Source organism: Pongo pygmaeus, chromosome 10 (genome assembly GCF_028885625.2).
Source record: "Pongo pygmaeus isolate AG05252 chromosome 10, NHGRI_mPonPyg2-v2.0_pri, whole genome shotgun sequence".
In the NCBI taxonomy this organism is placed as follows: domain Eukaryota; kingdom Metazoa; phylum Chordata; class Mammalia; order Primates; family Hominidae; genus Pongo; species Pongo pygmaeus.
In genome coordinates, this window is record NC_072383.2 from 45,645,339 (window position 1) to 45,662,997 (window position 17,659).

Genomic DNA, 17,659 nt, shown 5'->3' on the forward strand with positions numbered 1-17,659 from the left:
ATGAGACTGAATTAGGTGAAAGAAGGAAAGGGGTGGGGGAATGGAAGAGGGAAGGAAACCGGAAGAAGGAGGGAAGGGGGACAGGGAAGGAAATAGCACCCCAGGAGGTGTCTAAAAAGTACAAATTTTATCATTCTATTATGTATTTTCTCTGTTGAATACTACTCAAAAGCAGGAATCATGTTCTTCTAAAGTGCTATGATTAGAACCTCACAGAGTATTTATTACATGGTACAAGGAAAGTAATTAAACAGTGCAAGGTAGTATATTTGTTTCAACTTAGTTGTATCTAAGTATCTGCAACACAATGTATGTTTCTGAGGTTAAAGGAGTTTGGGTTTTTTGGCTTTTTTTTTTTTCCTTTACAGTTCTCAGTACATCACCTCACAAAATATAACAAGAGTCTTCATGGATATGTGTAGCTATATAATGATGCTACCAAAAAGTTTAATCCTGAGTGAGAATTTTCATAAAGTACAAGTAGATTTAAAAAAAAAACTCAAACAACCTGAGAAAGGAGGGGAAAGACTAGTGCTCTATCTATCAAAAAATCCCTGATGTTTAACCATTTAACTTACAACTTGTTTTAAGTTACATACCTAAGTACATACCATAAATTGATACATAATACCTACCTAAAGAAGGGGAAAATTAAGGAAACAAACCTATCACGACAAAACTTTAATTAACTGGAATGCAAAGAGAGTGAATATTTCAGTTAGTTGAAAGTTAGGTAGAAAACTTTTTGCTTCCAATGCTGACAATCATTCTAAAATGCACAAACCTAAGTACTTAAGCTGCAATATTTATCTGATGTTTCAAAACTCCTACAACTTCAGAATTCTTACTTACCATTGTAAAGTCATAGCAACTGAGAAAGTGCTGAAGCAACTGGGCTGAGTATATATACTCTGACTCTAGCCTCTACTTAGGAAGTTAATTGTTTAAATAAAATGTATCAAATCATTTGCATCTTAAGGTAAGAAAAAAAGAATATCCTATTTGTGGGTTTAGTTTACTCATAGCATGGTTAACTGAATCATATGTATTTAAAGTACGTAAGTACATGTCTTACAAGTTCAGTATCCCTTATCCAAAATGGTTGGGACGAGGAGTTTCAAATTTTGGAATTTTTGGACTTTTGAATATTTGCATTATACAATTTGAGCATCCCAAATCCAAACATCCAAAATCCCAAATGCTCTACTGAGCATTTCCTTAGAGTATCATGTTGGTATTCAAAAAGTTTCAGATTTTGGAACACTTCGGGCTTCATATTTTCAGATTCGGTATGCTCATTTATTTATATGTGTATTACAATGTTGCCTGTAATGAGCTAATGAACAGTTAACTGGCCACTAGGACTAAAAATGTAGTTATATGATACCATGTTTACCTTCAGATTGTGTATTTGAAGCTGCTAAGTTATCTGGCTGATGTGGAACAGAGTGGTGATGATGGGGATGATGAAGAGTACCAGAATCTTTGGATCCAAATGCAACAACATCTGGGGTATAAGAAGATAGGGAATATACACTGTGGGACAGCTGTTCCTGGTTAGTTAAAATGCTGGCAGATCCAGATGATGAAGTATCAGAGCCAATGATCTGAGATGCACAAGAGTTTCCATTTTTAAACAGTGAGTCTTTCAAAGTATTTTTACTGGAACTAAGACATCGAGACCTAGCAAGAGAAGAATATTGTTTCAATATCAAGTAATAAATTGCAGAATTAAATTTATCTGAAATATGCTTCTGTGACTCACAGGTGTAAAGGAAAATGTGTGGTGGGTTTGGCTATAGTAAACTGTTTCCCTGTGACCATCTGTAGCAGCTGTCTGTAAATCTCTCTTTCTTCTTCTTGAACTGTCTATAAGAAAAAAAAAAAACAGTTTAAACACATCCAATAAGGCAAGTATTTCTCAAACTAGCATGTAAATGGAATCCTAGCTCTGCCAAAGCTCAGGCAGAATCCTTAACGTAATTAAGAATTATGGGCCTAACACAGTGGCTCATGCCTGTAATTCCAGCACTTTGGGAGGACAAGGGGGGAGGATCATTTGAGGCTGGAAGTTCAAAACCAGCCCAGTCAACATAGTGAGACCCCAAATCTACAAAAGAAAACTTAAAAAAACACAACTGGCTGTAGTGGCACATGCCTGTGGTCCCAGCTACTGGGGAGACTGAGGCAGGATAATCGCTTGAACCTGGAAGGCGAAGGTTGCAGTGAGCCAAGGTTGTGCCACTACACTCCAGCCTGGGGGCAGAGCAAGACTCTGTCTCAAAAAAAAAAAAAAAAAAAAAAGAAAAAAAAAATCAACTGTGTAAAAGACAGGTTGAGTAAACACCAGATAATATACTTTGAAAAATTATGGAACATATATTTAAATAATAGTGCAGAGGAGCTATAGGCTATAAAACCAGAAAGCCAGCAGGTAATCACTTCTGAGTCAAAAAAGAGTCCCAGAAATAAAGGGCCTCTAAATTAGGATTCCAACAAATCCCTTGACTCCTGAAACCTGTTAGAAAAATCACAAGGAAGTAACCAGAATAGTCAAAATCAGAGTGGAATATCTTGTCAACAGTTTCCTATTTTATTTAAGTGCAGGTACTTTCCAGAGACAATATTCATCTCCAACATTTATTTATTTATTTTTCCTGTAAGCCCCAATACTACATTTAGGGAAAACCATATACTTCCTAACATTCATTCATTGACATGAATACCTACTATGCTCCAGTCACTAAAGATAATGAATGCATCGAATAAAATAGTTCCTGCCCTTGTGGAGATTATATTGCAGTGAAAGGAATTAAAAAACCAGTCAGGTAGTATGCAGAAAATTAAAGGGTAAGAGAATGGAAAGTGATGGAAGGAGAACAGCAGGAACAGGTAAGATTTCTCTAAAAACAAAGTGATATTTCAGCAGAAACCTAAAGCCAAGGGAAGAAGTCAGTCCTAGAAATATATAAAAGAATATTCCAAATAGAGGAACAACACATGCAAAGCCCTGAGAGAGGAAGGTGCTTAATGCGTTCCCAAAATAGTAAGGTCCATGTGAATCAGAAGAGTAGGAAGAAATGAGATCACCTGACACAGAACCAGATTATATAAGGACTTACAACTCTGGTAAAGCATCAATTCTATACAGGTCCCCTGACTCAATGGGCTATGTTCACTAGCACTTAGTAATATGCCCTGGCAATTTATTTTTAATCTTATATACAGTTTAATACAACCACCAATCCTCACAAAATAATTTTAAACATTATATCAGTGTTAGCACCATTTTGTACTGCGATATTTCAATATCGCAGTGGCGCCTGCCACCACGCCCAGATAATTTTTTGTGTTTTTAGTAGAGACGGGGTTTCACCATGTTAGCCAGGATGGTCTCGATCTCCTGACCAGCCCAGGCTGGAGTGCAGGCGCACCATATCGGCTCACTGCAACCTCCACCTCCCGGGTTCAAGTGATTCTCCTGCCTCAGCCTCTGGACTAGCTGGGACTACAGGTGCACGCGACCACACCCAGCTAATTTTTTTAAAATTTTTAGTACAGACAGGGTTTCACCATGTTGGCCAGGCTGGTCTCAAACTCCTAACCTCAAGTGATCTGCCCACCTTGGCCTCCCAAAGTGCTGGGACTACAGGCATGAGCCACAGCACCCAATATGTAGTTTTTTTTTTTTTTTTTTTTGAGACGGAGTCTCACTGTCACTAGGCTGGAGTGCAGTGGCATGATCTCGACTCACTGCAACTTCCACCTCCCTGGTTCAAGCAATTCTCCTGCCTCAGCCTCCCTAGTAGCTGGGACTACAGGTGTGCGCCACCACGCCCAGCCAATTTTTTTTATTTTTAGTAGAGACGGGGTTTCACCATGTTGGCCACAATGGTCTCGATCTCCTGACCTCATGATCTGCCTGCCTCAGCCTCCCAAAGTGCTGGGATTAAAGGCGTGAGCCACAGCGTCCAGCCACCAATTTGTAGTTTAACACTTGGTCTCCTTCCACCCTCCCGTTTTGTAGTCCCCAGTGTCTACTATTCCCATCTTTATGTCCATTTGTACCCAGTGTTTAGCTCCCACTTATAAGTGAGAACATACGGCATTTGGTTTTGTTTCTGCATCAATTTGCCTAGGATAACGTCTTGCCTATGTTTTAACAGTTTTGTTTTCTTGGTATTGAGTTGAGCTCCTTATATATTTTGAATATCAACCCCTTATAGAATGGATGCAAATATTTTCTCCCAATCTGTAGGTTGTCTCTGCACACTGTTAATTGTTTCCTTTGCTTTTTAGTTTGATGTACTCCCATGTGCCTACTTTTGCTTTTGTTGCCTATGACTTTGCGTGCAAATCCAAAAAAATAAGTGCCAAGACCATTGTCGTGTAGTTTTTCCTGTTTTCTTCTAGCAGTTTTAGAGTTTCTAGTCTTAAAGTCTTTATTCCATTTTTAGTTGATTTTTGCATATGGTATGAGATAAGGACCTAATTTCATTCTTCTACATATGGAAATATAATTTTCCCAACACCATTTAGTGAAGAGACTGTCCTTTCCCTTTGTGTAGTCCTACCATCTTTGTCAAAAATCAGTCAACTAGCTATATAACAGGTTCATTTTTTTTCGTTATACTTTAAGTTCTAGGGTACATGTACACAACATGCAGGTTTGTTACATATGTATACATGTGCCATGTTGGTATGCTGTACCCGTTAACTCGTCATTTACATTAGGTATATCTCCTAATGCTATTCCTCCCCGCTCTCCCTACCCCACAACAGGCATAACGGGTTCATTTCTAAGTTCTCTATTCTGTTTCATTGGCTGATGTCTATTTCCAATACCATGCTGTTTTAATTACTATAGCTTGGTAGTATAGTTTGAAATAAGCTAGTGTGCTAGCTTCTTTTTTATTCTTTCCGCTCATAATTGCCTTGGCTATTCAGGGATTTATGTGGTTTCATATGAATTTTAGTATTTTTTTCTATAACAAATAACACTGGAATTTTGATAGGGATTGCACTGAATCTGCAGATTGCTTTGAGTAGTATGGCCATTTAAACAATATTAATTCTTCCAATCCATGAACACAGAATAGCTTTCCATTTAATTGTATCTTCAATTTCTTTCAACATTGTATGTTTTTCAGTATGTAGGTCTTTTACTTCCTTGGTTAAATTTGATTGTTTTTTTGTAGCTATCGTAAATGGGATTGTTCTCTTGGTTTCTTTTTTGCATAGTTCATTGTTAACAGTGCATAGAAATACTACTAATTTCTGTGTGTTGATTTTGTATCCTACAACTATACTGTATTCATTTAATAGTTTTTTGGTGGAGTCTGTAGGGTTTTAGATATATATACACACACATATATATACACATATATACATATACATATACACACACATATATACACATATATATACACACATACATATACACTGTATTCATTTAATAGTTTGAACAGTTTTTTGGTGGAGTCTGTAGGGTTTTCTATATATAAGATCATGTTGTCAGCAAAAGTGACAATCTTATTTCTTTTTTTTTTTGAGACAGGGTCTTGCTCTGTCGCCCAGGCTGGAGTGCAGTGGCGCGATCTCGGCTCACTGCAACCTCCGCCTCCCGGGTTCAAGCAATTCTCCTGCCTCAGCCTCCTGAGTAGCTGGGATTACAGGCACCTGCCACCACGCCCAGCTAATTGACAATCTATTTCTTCCTTTCCCAAAAGAACACACGTAACTTTTTTGGCTTTGCCAAAATGAAAGTTACCTAAAACTTTAAACAAAATTCTTTTTTGGACCATCTGGTATTATCAGTAAAAGAAAACATCTTTCTCTGTAAATTACTTGTTAAACTGTTTTCGTTGTTGTTGTTAAGCACAGTGGCTCACACCTAAAATCCCAACTCTTTGGGAAGCCAAGGCAGAGGATCACTTGAGCCTAGGAGTTTGAGACCAGCCTGGGCAACAAAGTGAGATCCTGTCTCTACACAAAAAATTTTAAAAAATTAGCTGCATATTAGCATGTGCCTGTAGTTGCAGCTATTCAGAAGGCAAAAGAGGGAGAATCACTTGAGCCAGGAGGTTGAGGCGGCAGTGAGCTGTGATTGTGCCACTGCATTCCAGCCTGGGTGACACACTGAGACTCTATTTCATAAAATTAAAAAAAAAATTAAAATTAAAAAAAGCCCTAACTGTTCTTTACCGAATAAGAAAATTAGGGGCTGGGCACGGTGGCTCAAGCCTGTAATCCCAGCACTTTGGGAGGCCGAGGCGGGTGGATCATGAAGTCAGTAGATCGAGACCATCCTGGCTAACACGGTGAAACTCCATCTCTACTAAAAATACAAAAAATTAGCCGGGTGTGGTGGTGCCCGCCTGTAGTCCCAGCTACTCAGGAGGCTGAGGCAGGAGAATTGCTTGAACCCGGGAGACGGAGGTTACAGTGAGCCGAGATCGCGCCACTGCACTCCAGCTTGGTTAAGAGAGCAAGACTCCGTCTCAAATAAAAAAAGAAAATTAGGATCTTAAGAGTAAAGGAAGCAATAACTGCATAGCATGATAAAGAAGCTAGCTAATGTTACATTTTAAAACCTGAAAAAACACTAAGACGAGTGTTTTGAAGTATAAAAATAATTAATTAAAGTGCTGAATTATATTTTTTAAAAGGGACAGAGTCCTGCAGTTAGGTGATGTTTCTATAAAAGGCTCCATCATAAAAGAACTATAAAATTATAAAACTTTAATAGAAAGCACAAAATAATTTTTAGGACACTAGTAAACTGTTTTTTTATAAATTACCCCCAATAACTTTATAAATAATACTCCTAATTTTCATTTTGTTTAAAGTAATAACTTTATACCATCTAAAATATGCAAAATGCAAATTTCAATAATTTTCTGAGTCCCAAATGCTTGACTTATGACAAAACTGTAAAGCATTTCTAAGAAAAGTATAAAACCATCACTGTCACCTATTAAAAAAGTCCAGTATCTTAAAAGGTTGCTCAATAATTTGCAAAGAAGCATGTCTAGAAGCAACATGTAACTGAAAAGAAACTACTTGTTTTTTGCCATTTTACATTTTTACTGTCACAAGTATTTTCTCTTTTCCAAACAGAACTTTATATCCTCTATAACAGCACTATCTAACAGAAATTTCTGTAGTAACAGAAATGTTCTATATTTGCCCTGTCCAATATGGTAGCCACTAGCCACATGTGGCTAATGAATACTTAAAATGTGGCTAGTGTCATTGAGTAACTAAATTTTAAATTTGAATTTGAATTAATTTAAACAGCGCTTGTGGCTAGCAGTTACCCTACTGAATAGCACAGCTTTTTGATGTTGCCTCTTGAGTCAACCATTCTGCACAGCCACTACTTGCATATTTCTAAATTCTTCTTCATGTGTTCTCTTCAAACCTCTGTTGTAAGACTGAGCAGTGCAGTGGTGACATCATCTTAATTGTTAATTTTGCAGAAGACTTCATATTCCTGAAGTTGATGGACAAATCCGGCATTAGGGTTAATACATCTTCCTTTAACATAACCAAATGTACCTCTGCTGAGGATCCCAACGTTTCATGGAAAGTGATTTTTCATCCAGTTTGTAAGTTCCCATCAATAAATGTAGTCCCAGGGTTAAAAAGTATTCTATCCGAATTATTTGTAATATCCAAAAATAAACATCTAAATAAATTTGTTGAAAGTTTGATAATAAAGTTTGGCCCAATATTTTGTATTATTCATGTTATATGGCTTATTCTGTAAGCCATGTAGTAGTACAGGTGGCTTGACTTTCATACTAGGAGAATATAGAACTAAAAACAGGCAAAATTTCCTGCATCACTCATTTCATAGAACAGATTCTTAGCATCTTCTTTGCACTACAGGAGGAAGGAGAACTCCACCCTCTTGTTCTCCACTGACCCAACCTGTGGCCTGGAGGGCTGTTTGGAAGGGTAAAATTGCCCAAGCAACCCCCAGTCCTCAGGCTGGCAGAGGAGGCAAAAGAAGGAAGGCTGAGTGGTCCACAGAGCTGGTGGGTGAATGGCAAACTTACAATGAACACAGAATTAAAGGACCCTGGTTAGCCTGAGCAACAGAAACATAGGGCAGGGGAGGGTTAGGAGCCCTGTACCCAGCTGTCATGCTGCTGTTGTCTCCTCCACAGTCTCTCTGTACCCCTTAGGCTGTCTAGAATCCAGCATAATCATAAACCCCACAACTCCAGTAATTATTTATGCATAAAATAAATATAATATAAAATTCAATAGCATAAAAGGTATAATGAAAAATAAATCTTGGGTTCACTTTAGGAGCACATATACTAAGACTGGAACCATATAGAGAAGATTAGCATGGCCCCTGTACAAGGATGACATGAAAATTTGTGTAATGTCAAAAAAAAATTTTTTGTTAAAAAAAAAAAAATCTCCCTTTCATGACTGTTGTCCAGCTTTATCACCAAAGGCAAATGTTGCCAGTTTCTTGTCTATCCCTTGCCCTGCTAAATGACTTACTAGTTCTGCCACCCTCCATTTGAATGTTGGTGCTTTTTTGATTTTTTTTTTTTTAAGACAGTGTCTTGCTCTGTCACCCAGGCTGCAGTGCAGTGGCACAATCACAGCTGACCATAGCCTTGAAATCCTAGGCTCAAATGATCTTCCTGCTTCAGCCTCCTGAGTAGGTGGAACTACAGCCACCTGCCACCACACCCAGCTAATTTTTTTTTGTAGAGACAGGATCTCACTATGTTGCCTAGGCTGGTCTCAAACTCCTGGCCTCAAGCAATCCTCCTGCCTTGGCTTCCCAAAGTGCTGGGATTGTAGGCATGAGCCACCATGCCCAGCCAAATGTTTTAGATTCAATACAAACTTTTTTTTTTTTTTTTTTTTTTGAGATGGCTTCTCGCTCTGTCACCCAGGCTGGAGTGCAGTGGTGCGATCTCAGCTCACTGCAAGCTCTGCCTCCTAGGTTCACGCCATTCTCCTGCCTCAGCCTCCCGAGTAGCTGGGACTTACAGGCGCCCGCCACCACACCCGGCTAATTTTTTGTATTTTTAGTAGAGACAGGGTTTCATTGTATTAGCCAGGATGGTCTTCATCTCCTGACCTCATGATCCGCCCGTCTTGGCCTCCCAAAGTGCTGGGATTACAGGCGTGAGCCACCACACCCGGCCTCAATACAAACTTTAAACCAAAAATATGCACAGCATTTTTACTAACCATATCACGAATAATCAAGTTTTGCCACCTAAGAGATCACTGATTACCAAATTATGTAATTATTTAGCAGGTAATGCTGTATTCTTGACTCCATGCTCAGTAAGCTTCATTGGGCAGGAACCATATTGCTGTGTTGTATAACAGAAAGCATACTTGACTGAACCTCTTCAGAAGTTCTGGGTTCCAGGCCTGCCATTTACTAGTCATGTGACCTATGACCCTTATTTTCCTAATCTGTAAAACATGACTATTACCTCATCTCTACCTATTTTGCTGAGTTAAAAGGATTAAAAACAATAATAAACGTGGAAAGTACAATGGACACTCTAATGCTATTTAAATGTAAGGTAATTATTATTCATTTGTATCTCCAAGCAACCACAGCAATTAGACGTACATTAAATATGTAATCTAACAGATATGTGCATACATCCTATCATGCAAATTATATGCTATATTATATTCACAAAATTGGCTTTTTATTTTAGGTGTACTGAATGAATATAACAACCCAAGTGTCAACAGAACATCTTTCTTTTCAGGAGTCTGTAACTTCAAAAAAGGTCTTACTCATAATGAAAGGATGTAAATTGTTTAACTAGCTTCTTGATTTTTCTCTTATATTGAAAAATTGTTCCTGGTAAGAAGAACAGGTATGTCACCAAATTAAAAAAACAATTTTTTTTTTGAGATGGGTCTCACTCTGATGCCCAGGCTGCAGTGCAGTGACACAAAGCAAGTCGAGTGCAGCCTCGACCTCCTGGGCTCAAGCAATCCTCCCACCTCAGCCTCGCCAGTAGCTACGAGTACAGGCATGAGCCACCAAGCCCATCTAATTTTTATATTTTTTGTAGAGACAGGGTTTCTCCATGTTGCCCAGGCTGGTCTCGAACTCCTGGGCTCAAGTGATCCACCTGTCTTGGCCTTCCACTGTGCTGGGATCATAGGCATGAGCCACTTCACGTGGACTGAAATAAAATTTTTTCAAAAACTGCAGAGGAAGACTAACATTTTTTCCACAGGAGACAAGGGTTTAGGAAGGGTCTAGCAAAGATCAAAGAGAGACAGTTTGATGTATGAGAAACCATTCAGGCAACACTAAAGATTAAGTAAAGTCAGCTGTCCAGCGGGCATAGAAGATGTAATAGTAAGACAAATAATGAAGTCCTGCTAAAACATCTCTTTAATCTCTTTAGAATAGATGATAACACTCAAAAAGAGTAATTCAGACAGAAAAAGCACAGGAAGGATAAAATAGAACGGTTCTTAAACAACTAATTATTAATAGGGAGCAAACAGCTCAATGTAGGGAAAGATCCTAACTTTTAGTAGCTTTTGTCACAGGTTTTCCTTACCTCTTCTGCTGTACTAACATGTCGCCTCTGAGTTTTCTTGGGGCTCAAAAGACTTCGACGACATGAACCACTCCAAGATGGACTTGGAACAGGTTTAATAGGAAAAGATTTTTCATATGCAGATACATGGCAGTGATGGTTTGACTTTCCCGCAAAAATGTTTGATAATCCACTAAAAAAAAGAGTTTGTAAGAAAGATAAGAACAGATAATAAGTAAAATAAATCCAACCTAGTGATTATTTTCACTTTCAAAATATAAAACCAACCAAACAAAACAGGTAAAATAATAGGTTTCCCATTTGAGGGAAAGACACAATAAATGAATAAATGATATATAAGGATGCTGCATCAGGTTCTGCCACTTAAAAGAACTTACATTGTCAAAATTATCAAACACTTAAAACTGCATTTTTAGATCCACAATCTAGAATTTATTTTGGTCAGAAACCATATAGTTTTGTGGTATGATAAAGCATAACAGATTAGATGTCTTCAAAAAACCTGGGTTCCAGGTATGCTAACAACACATACACTTTCTATTATTCCCTGTACCCCTTATACCCAGCCTGTTGGAGGAAATTAAGATTAAATATGTAAAAATGCATAAAGGCTGAAGCCTCTCAACTAAGCTTTTAAACTGAATTTTTAAATTTCCTTAAAGACCAACAGAGGGTTCCCATCCTTCATTAAAAACAACTATTAGGCTGCGTCATTAAATTCTCCTTCTGGCCTATTTACTTCCTCTGAAGAATTTTTTGACTCTTTATACTATCTAATGGGAAAAATTAGCAAATTGGCATGAAGAATATTGTGAACTCAAAAACCCCGTCTTATATCTAAGGCTTACTAATTTTGAGTTTTTTTTTTTTTTTTTTTTTGAGATGGAACCTTGCTCTGTCACTCAGACTGGAGGGCAGTGGCACGACCTCAGCTCACAGCAACCTCCACCTCCCAGGTTCAAGTCATTCTCCCACCTCAGCCTCCCGAATAGCTGGGATTACAGGCACCTGTCGCCACACCCAGCTGATTTTTGTATTTTTGTAGAGACGGGGTTTCACCATGTTGGCTAGGCTGATCTTGAACTCCTGACCTCAGGTGATCCGCCCACCTCAGCCTCCCAAAGTGCTGGGATTACACATGTGAGCCACAGCACCCAGCCAATTTTGAGTTTTTTCTATGTGCTCGTTCTCATTTATCATTACCTGGAAAGTTTGAGGTACTTATTCTTAGCATAATAAATTTCCTTTTTTCGTCAAGACTCAGACTACAGAAACACAGCTGAATATTCTAAATTCAATGAAATCAACTCTTTAAAATCATTACATGTGGTCTGAATCCAAATCAGACAAGATCTAAAGAAAATCAAAAAGTGCATAATTCTCTTTAAGTCTTCTTGGGTTTGTACGTGTGTTAAGAATGGGGAAATGAGAGTGGCTTCTGGTGCTCTGGGGTGAGCTCTGCCTGGCTGCAGGGATGGCGGGGAGAAGGAAGCTCATTGCATTGATAAGAAACGAGGACACAGTGACTGGTTTCCTGCTGGGCGGCATAGGGGAGCTTAACAAGAACTGCCACCCCAATTTCCTGGTGGTGGAGAAGGATACGACCATCAGTGAGATCGAAGACACTTTCCGGCAATTTCTAAACCGGGATGACACCGGCATCATCCTCATCGACCAGTACACCGCAGAGATGCTGCAGCATGCCCTGGACACCCACCAGCACTCTATCCCTACTGTCCTGGAGATCCCCTCCAAGGAGCACCCATATGAGGCCGCCAAGGACTCCATCCTGTGCAGGGCCAGGGGCATGTTCACTGCCAAAGACCTGTGCTAGGGTCTTCGTGTGAGGACTCCTCACAGCCCTCAGCCCTTCCCTCGTTTCCAGGCCTCTCCCCAGGCTTGCCATCAGCCTTCTTTACATTTTGAGCCTCTAATTTCCAAGTCCCTGCCCCTTCCCACTCCATTAAGAGGCTAGGTCAGGCACTTCTAGGTTGCTGGGGCTCTGCTGTTAAAATCAAGGCTGGTTAAGGAACAGGAAGCCTGACCATCTCTCTCCACTACCTCTTCCCTGTGCTATTACACAGTGTCATCGTTGATGTTAAATTACAGTCATATTCTTGCTTCTCTCCAAAAAAAAAAAAAAAAAGAAGAATGGGGAAATGAGCAAGGACTTAGAATTTTAGGAACAGGCTTATTTTCTTAGGATGAGTGGATGCAGAGCTAGGAAAAGATGGCAAGGGCAGTGTAATTGTTTGGTAAAGACATGATGGATTCTCCACGATGTCTTTTGTATTTGTGTTTCCCAGAGTATGCGTGCGCCTATGCATGTTTTTTAACATAAAATATTACTCGTCTAAAGAAACAGTACAACGGCATCCTGCAATGCCAGAAAGCAAGGGTGTTACCCAAAATTCATGAGCTAAGGTCAAACAGACAAAGAAGCGAGCTTAAAGGTCTTCCACTAGCCAAATTTCTGAGAATGTGAGCATTAAAAGTATAACAATTATAGTGGATTGCAAAATACTGAATCCATAATGACACTAAAAAAGGAACAGATAAATTCATTTGAAACATATGAAGTGTCTATTTTACAAAAACCTTGCTTTGAGAACTGGTAATGAAAAAGAAAAATCTAATCATGTATCGGGCCTTTCCCACAGGAAACACATTTCAGGGAATCTAATAGCCCCAGCTAAGGAAAAATGCAATCAGAACGCCAATTAAGAAGTGTAGAAGTGATAAAATTAGAAAAATATTATTTCATTAACTCTAATAAAACTATTATCAGGTATTAGCAAATGATATTAATTATTAGGTGATGGCTGATATGAAATTCATCATTCATATAATGCCAAAGTAACATTATTTAGATTACATTCAAGTCACGGGGAAAAACCTAACTGTACAATTAACCACCAGATTGTCAGTTCCTCAATCCAGAGGTCAGTCTAGCACCATGAATAATAGAAGAACCGAAACAAGATACCGTTTGTTTTTCAAATGTGATAAATGCAGCACACCTTTTAGTCACATCAAAAACGTAGCTTATAAAAAATACAGGTGATTTTTTGACAAAATAATGACACCGGGAGGAAGCAACCTGTCAAATCCAAAAAGTAGAACATTATACAGAAAAGTCATGTCATTTAAAAAAAGGAGGCTGAGGCTGGGCATGGTGGCTCATGCCTATAATCCCAGGAAGGGATTGGGAGGCCAAGGAAGGCAGATCACAAGATCAGGAGTTCGAGACTAGCCTTGCTAATATGGCGAAATGCCGTCTCTACTAAAAATACAAAAATTAGCTGGACATGGTGGCGGGCACCTGTAGTCCCAGCTACTCGGGAGGCTGAGGCAGGAGAATTGCTTGAACCTGGGAAGTGGAGGTTGCAGTGAGCCAAGATCACACCACTGCATTCCAGCCTGGCTGACAGAGCGAGACTCCGTCTCAAAAAAAAAAAAAAAAAAAAAAGAGGCTGTTCTAGTTATAAGAGACAAAGCCAATAACTTCCAGATGCAAAACCAAACTAACTATAAAAGATACTTTTGGGTCAACTGAGAAAATTTAAATATGACTTAGGGTATAAAATAAAATTTACAAAAGAATATGTATACTATGAACTCACTTTGGAAAAAAAGAGAAAAGTATGTAGAAGGATATTACTAAGATATTACAGAGTTGATCTCAGGCTGGTGGCAATGTGATGTTTTTATTTTTTATTTTTCTCAACTATATTTTCTAAACTTTCCCAAAGTATTTGTACTACTTCTGTAATAACATTTTTAAAAAATAACAGTATGACCTTATTGCATTAAAAAAGCCACCTTCTAAATGATGCATATATAAAATCTTTAATGAAGACAAAATAATATCATACATTTAATAGTATACATAACATATATATCATACTATATATGAGTAAGAAAGAGTAAGAGAGAAATAGGTATAGGAAAAGGTTTGGAAGGAAATACACCAAGGAAAAGGGATTGGGATTGTGGGTAGTGGTCAAGGGATCTTCAGCTTTGTTGGTAATGTGTTCATTTCTACAATGTGAGTGTATGAGTGAATTACTGTATAATTTTTTAAAAGTTAAGTGAGGAACATGATCCCAGGGAGTATTGACACATTCCTGGAGTCCATGTGTATAAAATAATAAAAGCCATCTTGTTGGCTTCTATCAACACCACAAAGCTCAAACTTGACTAAACAGTACATTAAATAAATCCCACATTCCTAAAATACACCAGGGCAGAATTTAAGTAGTCATAAATACTATTTTAAAAAAGAAATATTTACGAATATAATAAATACTATAATAAATAATAATATAATAAAATATCTGAGGGAAAAGTTTCTAAGCCAGATTTCATCTGCCTTTAATAATCCATGTAAGTTTTGTTAGATAAGAGCTTATAAAGTTGGAATAACTAGGATAAAGTTCTCTGTGACTATCTTTTTTTTTTTTTTCTGAGACGAGCTCACTCTGTCACCCAGGCTGGAGCTATAGCAGCGTGATCTCAGCTCACTGCAACCTCTGTCTCCCAGGTTCAAGCGATTCTCCTGCCTCAGCCTCTCAAGTAGCTGGGACTACAGGTACACACCACCATGCCTGGCTAATTTTTTTTGTATTTTTAGTGGAGACGGGGTTTCACCATGTTGGCCAGGCTAATCTGGAACTCCTGACCTCAGGTGATCCACCTGCTTCGGCCTCCCAAATTGCTAAGATTACAGGCATGAGTCACCGTGCCCGGCCTGTGACTCTTTATTTTCTAATATATAGAAGTAGTTTGGTCTACTTGACTAATGCCATGAGGTAGAGAACTGCTTTAGTTTAAGTCAGGTCTCTACTCACATGATAGCTGTAAAATGTGTTTCTTTCCTGCTCAAACTGTGGAGATTGACTGATTTTCACCATAAGATTTGTAAAAGCCATATTGATCTTGAAGGCTCCCAATATTCTCATATCCACCAAGATTTACTTAAAATTCTCTCTTCTAGTAAGACCTGGCTATCATCAAAATTCAGCACTAAGTAAATGAGAAGTTGAAAATGTAAAATGGATTTGTTCATATCCTTAAGGTTTAAAGTCCAAAAATGGTGTTACTCTTTTAAAATCCCAATGTAATAACTATCTACCTTTTAGTCACTTTCTCTTATGTCTGAGGAAGGGCTTGAGAACTAAGATGACAAAATACCAACCTTGAGGTCTTTCGGGTTTCGAGGTAAAGACTTCGGCTGTTTCTTGATTTTTGTAAAGATGAGCTTGACGATGGAGTAGAATTTCTCCATTGGCCATTTGCACTCTGGCCAAAGGTTCTTAAATCGCCTGAGCCAAGAAAACTGTCTGAGGAAGGATTATCTAAAAAAATAAAAGTTTAAATAAATTAAACAAATTCTACAGGTGGTTCTCCTTATGACTGCAACCATGACCAACCATTGTATTCCAAAGTAATGTGGCATATCACCATTTCTCTCATGGAAGAAAGATCCCAGTCTCAACTGCCAGTAAAGTCTGCAGTAGGGGAACTTCTACAAACTATAATTGATTCAGCCATACTAACCTGAAAATTGATGAAGGAGCTGAATCCTGCCACAGCCATGTGCCTTATCTGCATCAATGTGACTCCGTGGTGTCCACCAAAAGTCAACATTTTACCCCAACTATATCTTGCAAGCACTCCCAGGCCTGGGCCTGAAAGAAGGTAGGCCAGACCAGTAAGAAAGCAGGTGGGGGGCCAATGAGAATTGTAATTCAAATGAACAACAGTTATTGCTTACTAAGCAGCTAGTGTCACTTTCTTCGTTTTAGTTACCATGTTCAAGACTCAGGTACTCTCTCAGAGAGCAGAGATAACCTAATTGCTGCTTATTCTGGTTGGCTTATGGCAAGGAATGACCCATCATATATATCCGGTTCTGGTATAATAATCTTCAGTCATCTAATGCCATAATCAAACATATTATAACTCCAATGTTTGCTACTACAATCAGATTAACTGAGAATTACTTATTATTTGAATTTTCTAACTTGTGGATTACAATCTGGGATATCAAAAACCTCCTGAAGTTTCAGCTAGGAATGGTAGAATAATTTCTATACCCTCCTCTCCCTATCTGCAGAATTGGACAATTTAAAACAGCTCCCTCAAAATAACTTCAGACATTAAGTTATGGAACTCTAAGGAACTCCAGTGAAAACACAAGAATAATAATTCTCTATTTCTGGAATTTTTTTCTAATGCTGACATTATTTTGAAGATATTCTTTTAAAGCATATTATTATAGAACTTTTCACAATATTGTAAATTTATGCTATTAAAAGTATTTAATGTATCTTTTGATGCTCTATCCAAATAGGCAGCCTTCCAAAATATAATTTTGTGCTTCTGTAAGCTAATCAAGATGTCAGGATTTAGGGTAAATAGGAAAAAAGAAGCAGTCATGGCTGGTATTAGTACTTGTTAATTCAACAGTTGGTGACCTTAGTCTGATTATTAAAATAAGCTAATTTACTTTCAAAATGAATTGTAACTTTGTTCCTTTGTAATCAGTATCTATGCTTAGCATCTATTACTATAATTTTGAGGATAGAAACATGAGGCTAATGAAAATGAGTCTTAGTAAAGAACTAGAAAATTATTATACTTAAGTTTAAAGTTATAACAGTAGAAATATTTGTCTCTCACATATTTTGGCTAAAATTTGATTAGCGCATGATCTAAATAGAGATATCTATCTGAGGCATTGGTCTGTCAAAAATGCAAATTACCCTAACAGGTGTGAAATTTGAGACCAAGGATAAGTCAGAGTAGCATTCTCAACGGCATGTGACAGAGACTGCAGCTTTAAAATGCAAGGGGAAAAGCAGAAGATCAGGCAGTCTGTTTAAACAGAAAAAGGTGGTTCCAATCCCAATGAAATCGCTGAATGGTGTTCTATTGCTGATGGGATCAAACAAAGCTAGAGACAGACCAAGAGGAAACTACAGATACTGTTTTTGTTTGTTTGTTTGTTTTTGAGGCAGGGTCTCACTTTGTTGCCCAGGCTGGAGCGTAGTGGCACAATCATAGCTCACTGC

The 17,659-nt window shown here is 38.2% G+C and overlaps 2 protein-coding genes and 1 non-coding gene across 16 annotated transcripts in view; 2 read left to right on the plus strand and 1 right to left on the minus strand.

Moving 5' to 3' along the window:
* SENP1 (SUMO specific peptidase 1) overlaps positions 1-17,659 on the minus strand; it is a 63,140-nt gene that overhangs the window by 29,005 nt on the left and 16,476 nt on the right. For all 14 annotated transcript variants that reach the window (XM_054443088.2, XM_063672704.1, XM_054443090.2 and 11 more), the window contains 4 exons: positions 15,781-15,940; positions 10,584-10,755; positions 1,766-1,869; positions 1,397-1,683 (listed from right to left, as the gene is read on the minus strand). In XM_054443088.2, the coding sequence (XP_054299063.1) occupies positions 1,397-1,683; positions 1,766-1,869; positions 10,584-10,755; positions 15,781-15,940 (723 nt within the window). The remainder of the gene's footprint in view (positions 1-1,396; positions 1,684-1,765; positions 1,870-10,583; positions 10,756-15,780; positions 15,941-17,659) is intronic.
* On the plus strand, positions 8,309-8,417 carry LOC129010984 (U6 spliceosomal RNA). Its single transcript, XR_008493133.1, has one exon. It is a non-coding gene; the product is annotated as a U6 spliceosomal RNA (small nuclear RNA).
* On the plus strand, positions 11,469-13,414 carry LOC129009845 (V-type proton ATPase subunit F). Its single transcript, XM_063647241.1, has one exon. The coding sequence runs from the start codon at positions 12,058-12,060 to the stop codon at positions 12,415-12,417; it is 360 nt and encodes a 119-aa protein (XP_063503311.1). The 5' UTR covers positions 11,469-12,057; the 3' UTR covers positions 12,418-13,414.

What these genes read in the sequence shown, in the direction of transcription:
- LOC129009845 (XM_063647241.1), top strand. Translation starts at nt 12,058, where the DNA reads ATGGCGGGGAGAAGGAAGCTCATTGCATTGATAAGAAACGAGGACACA.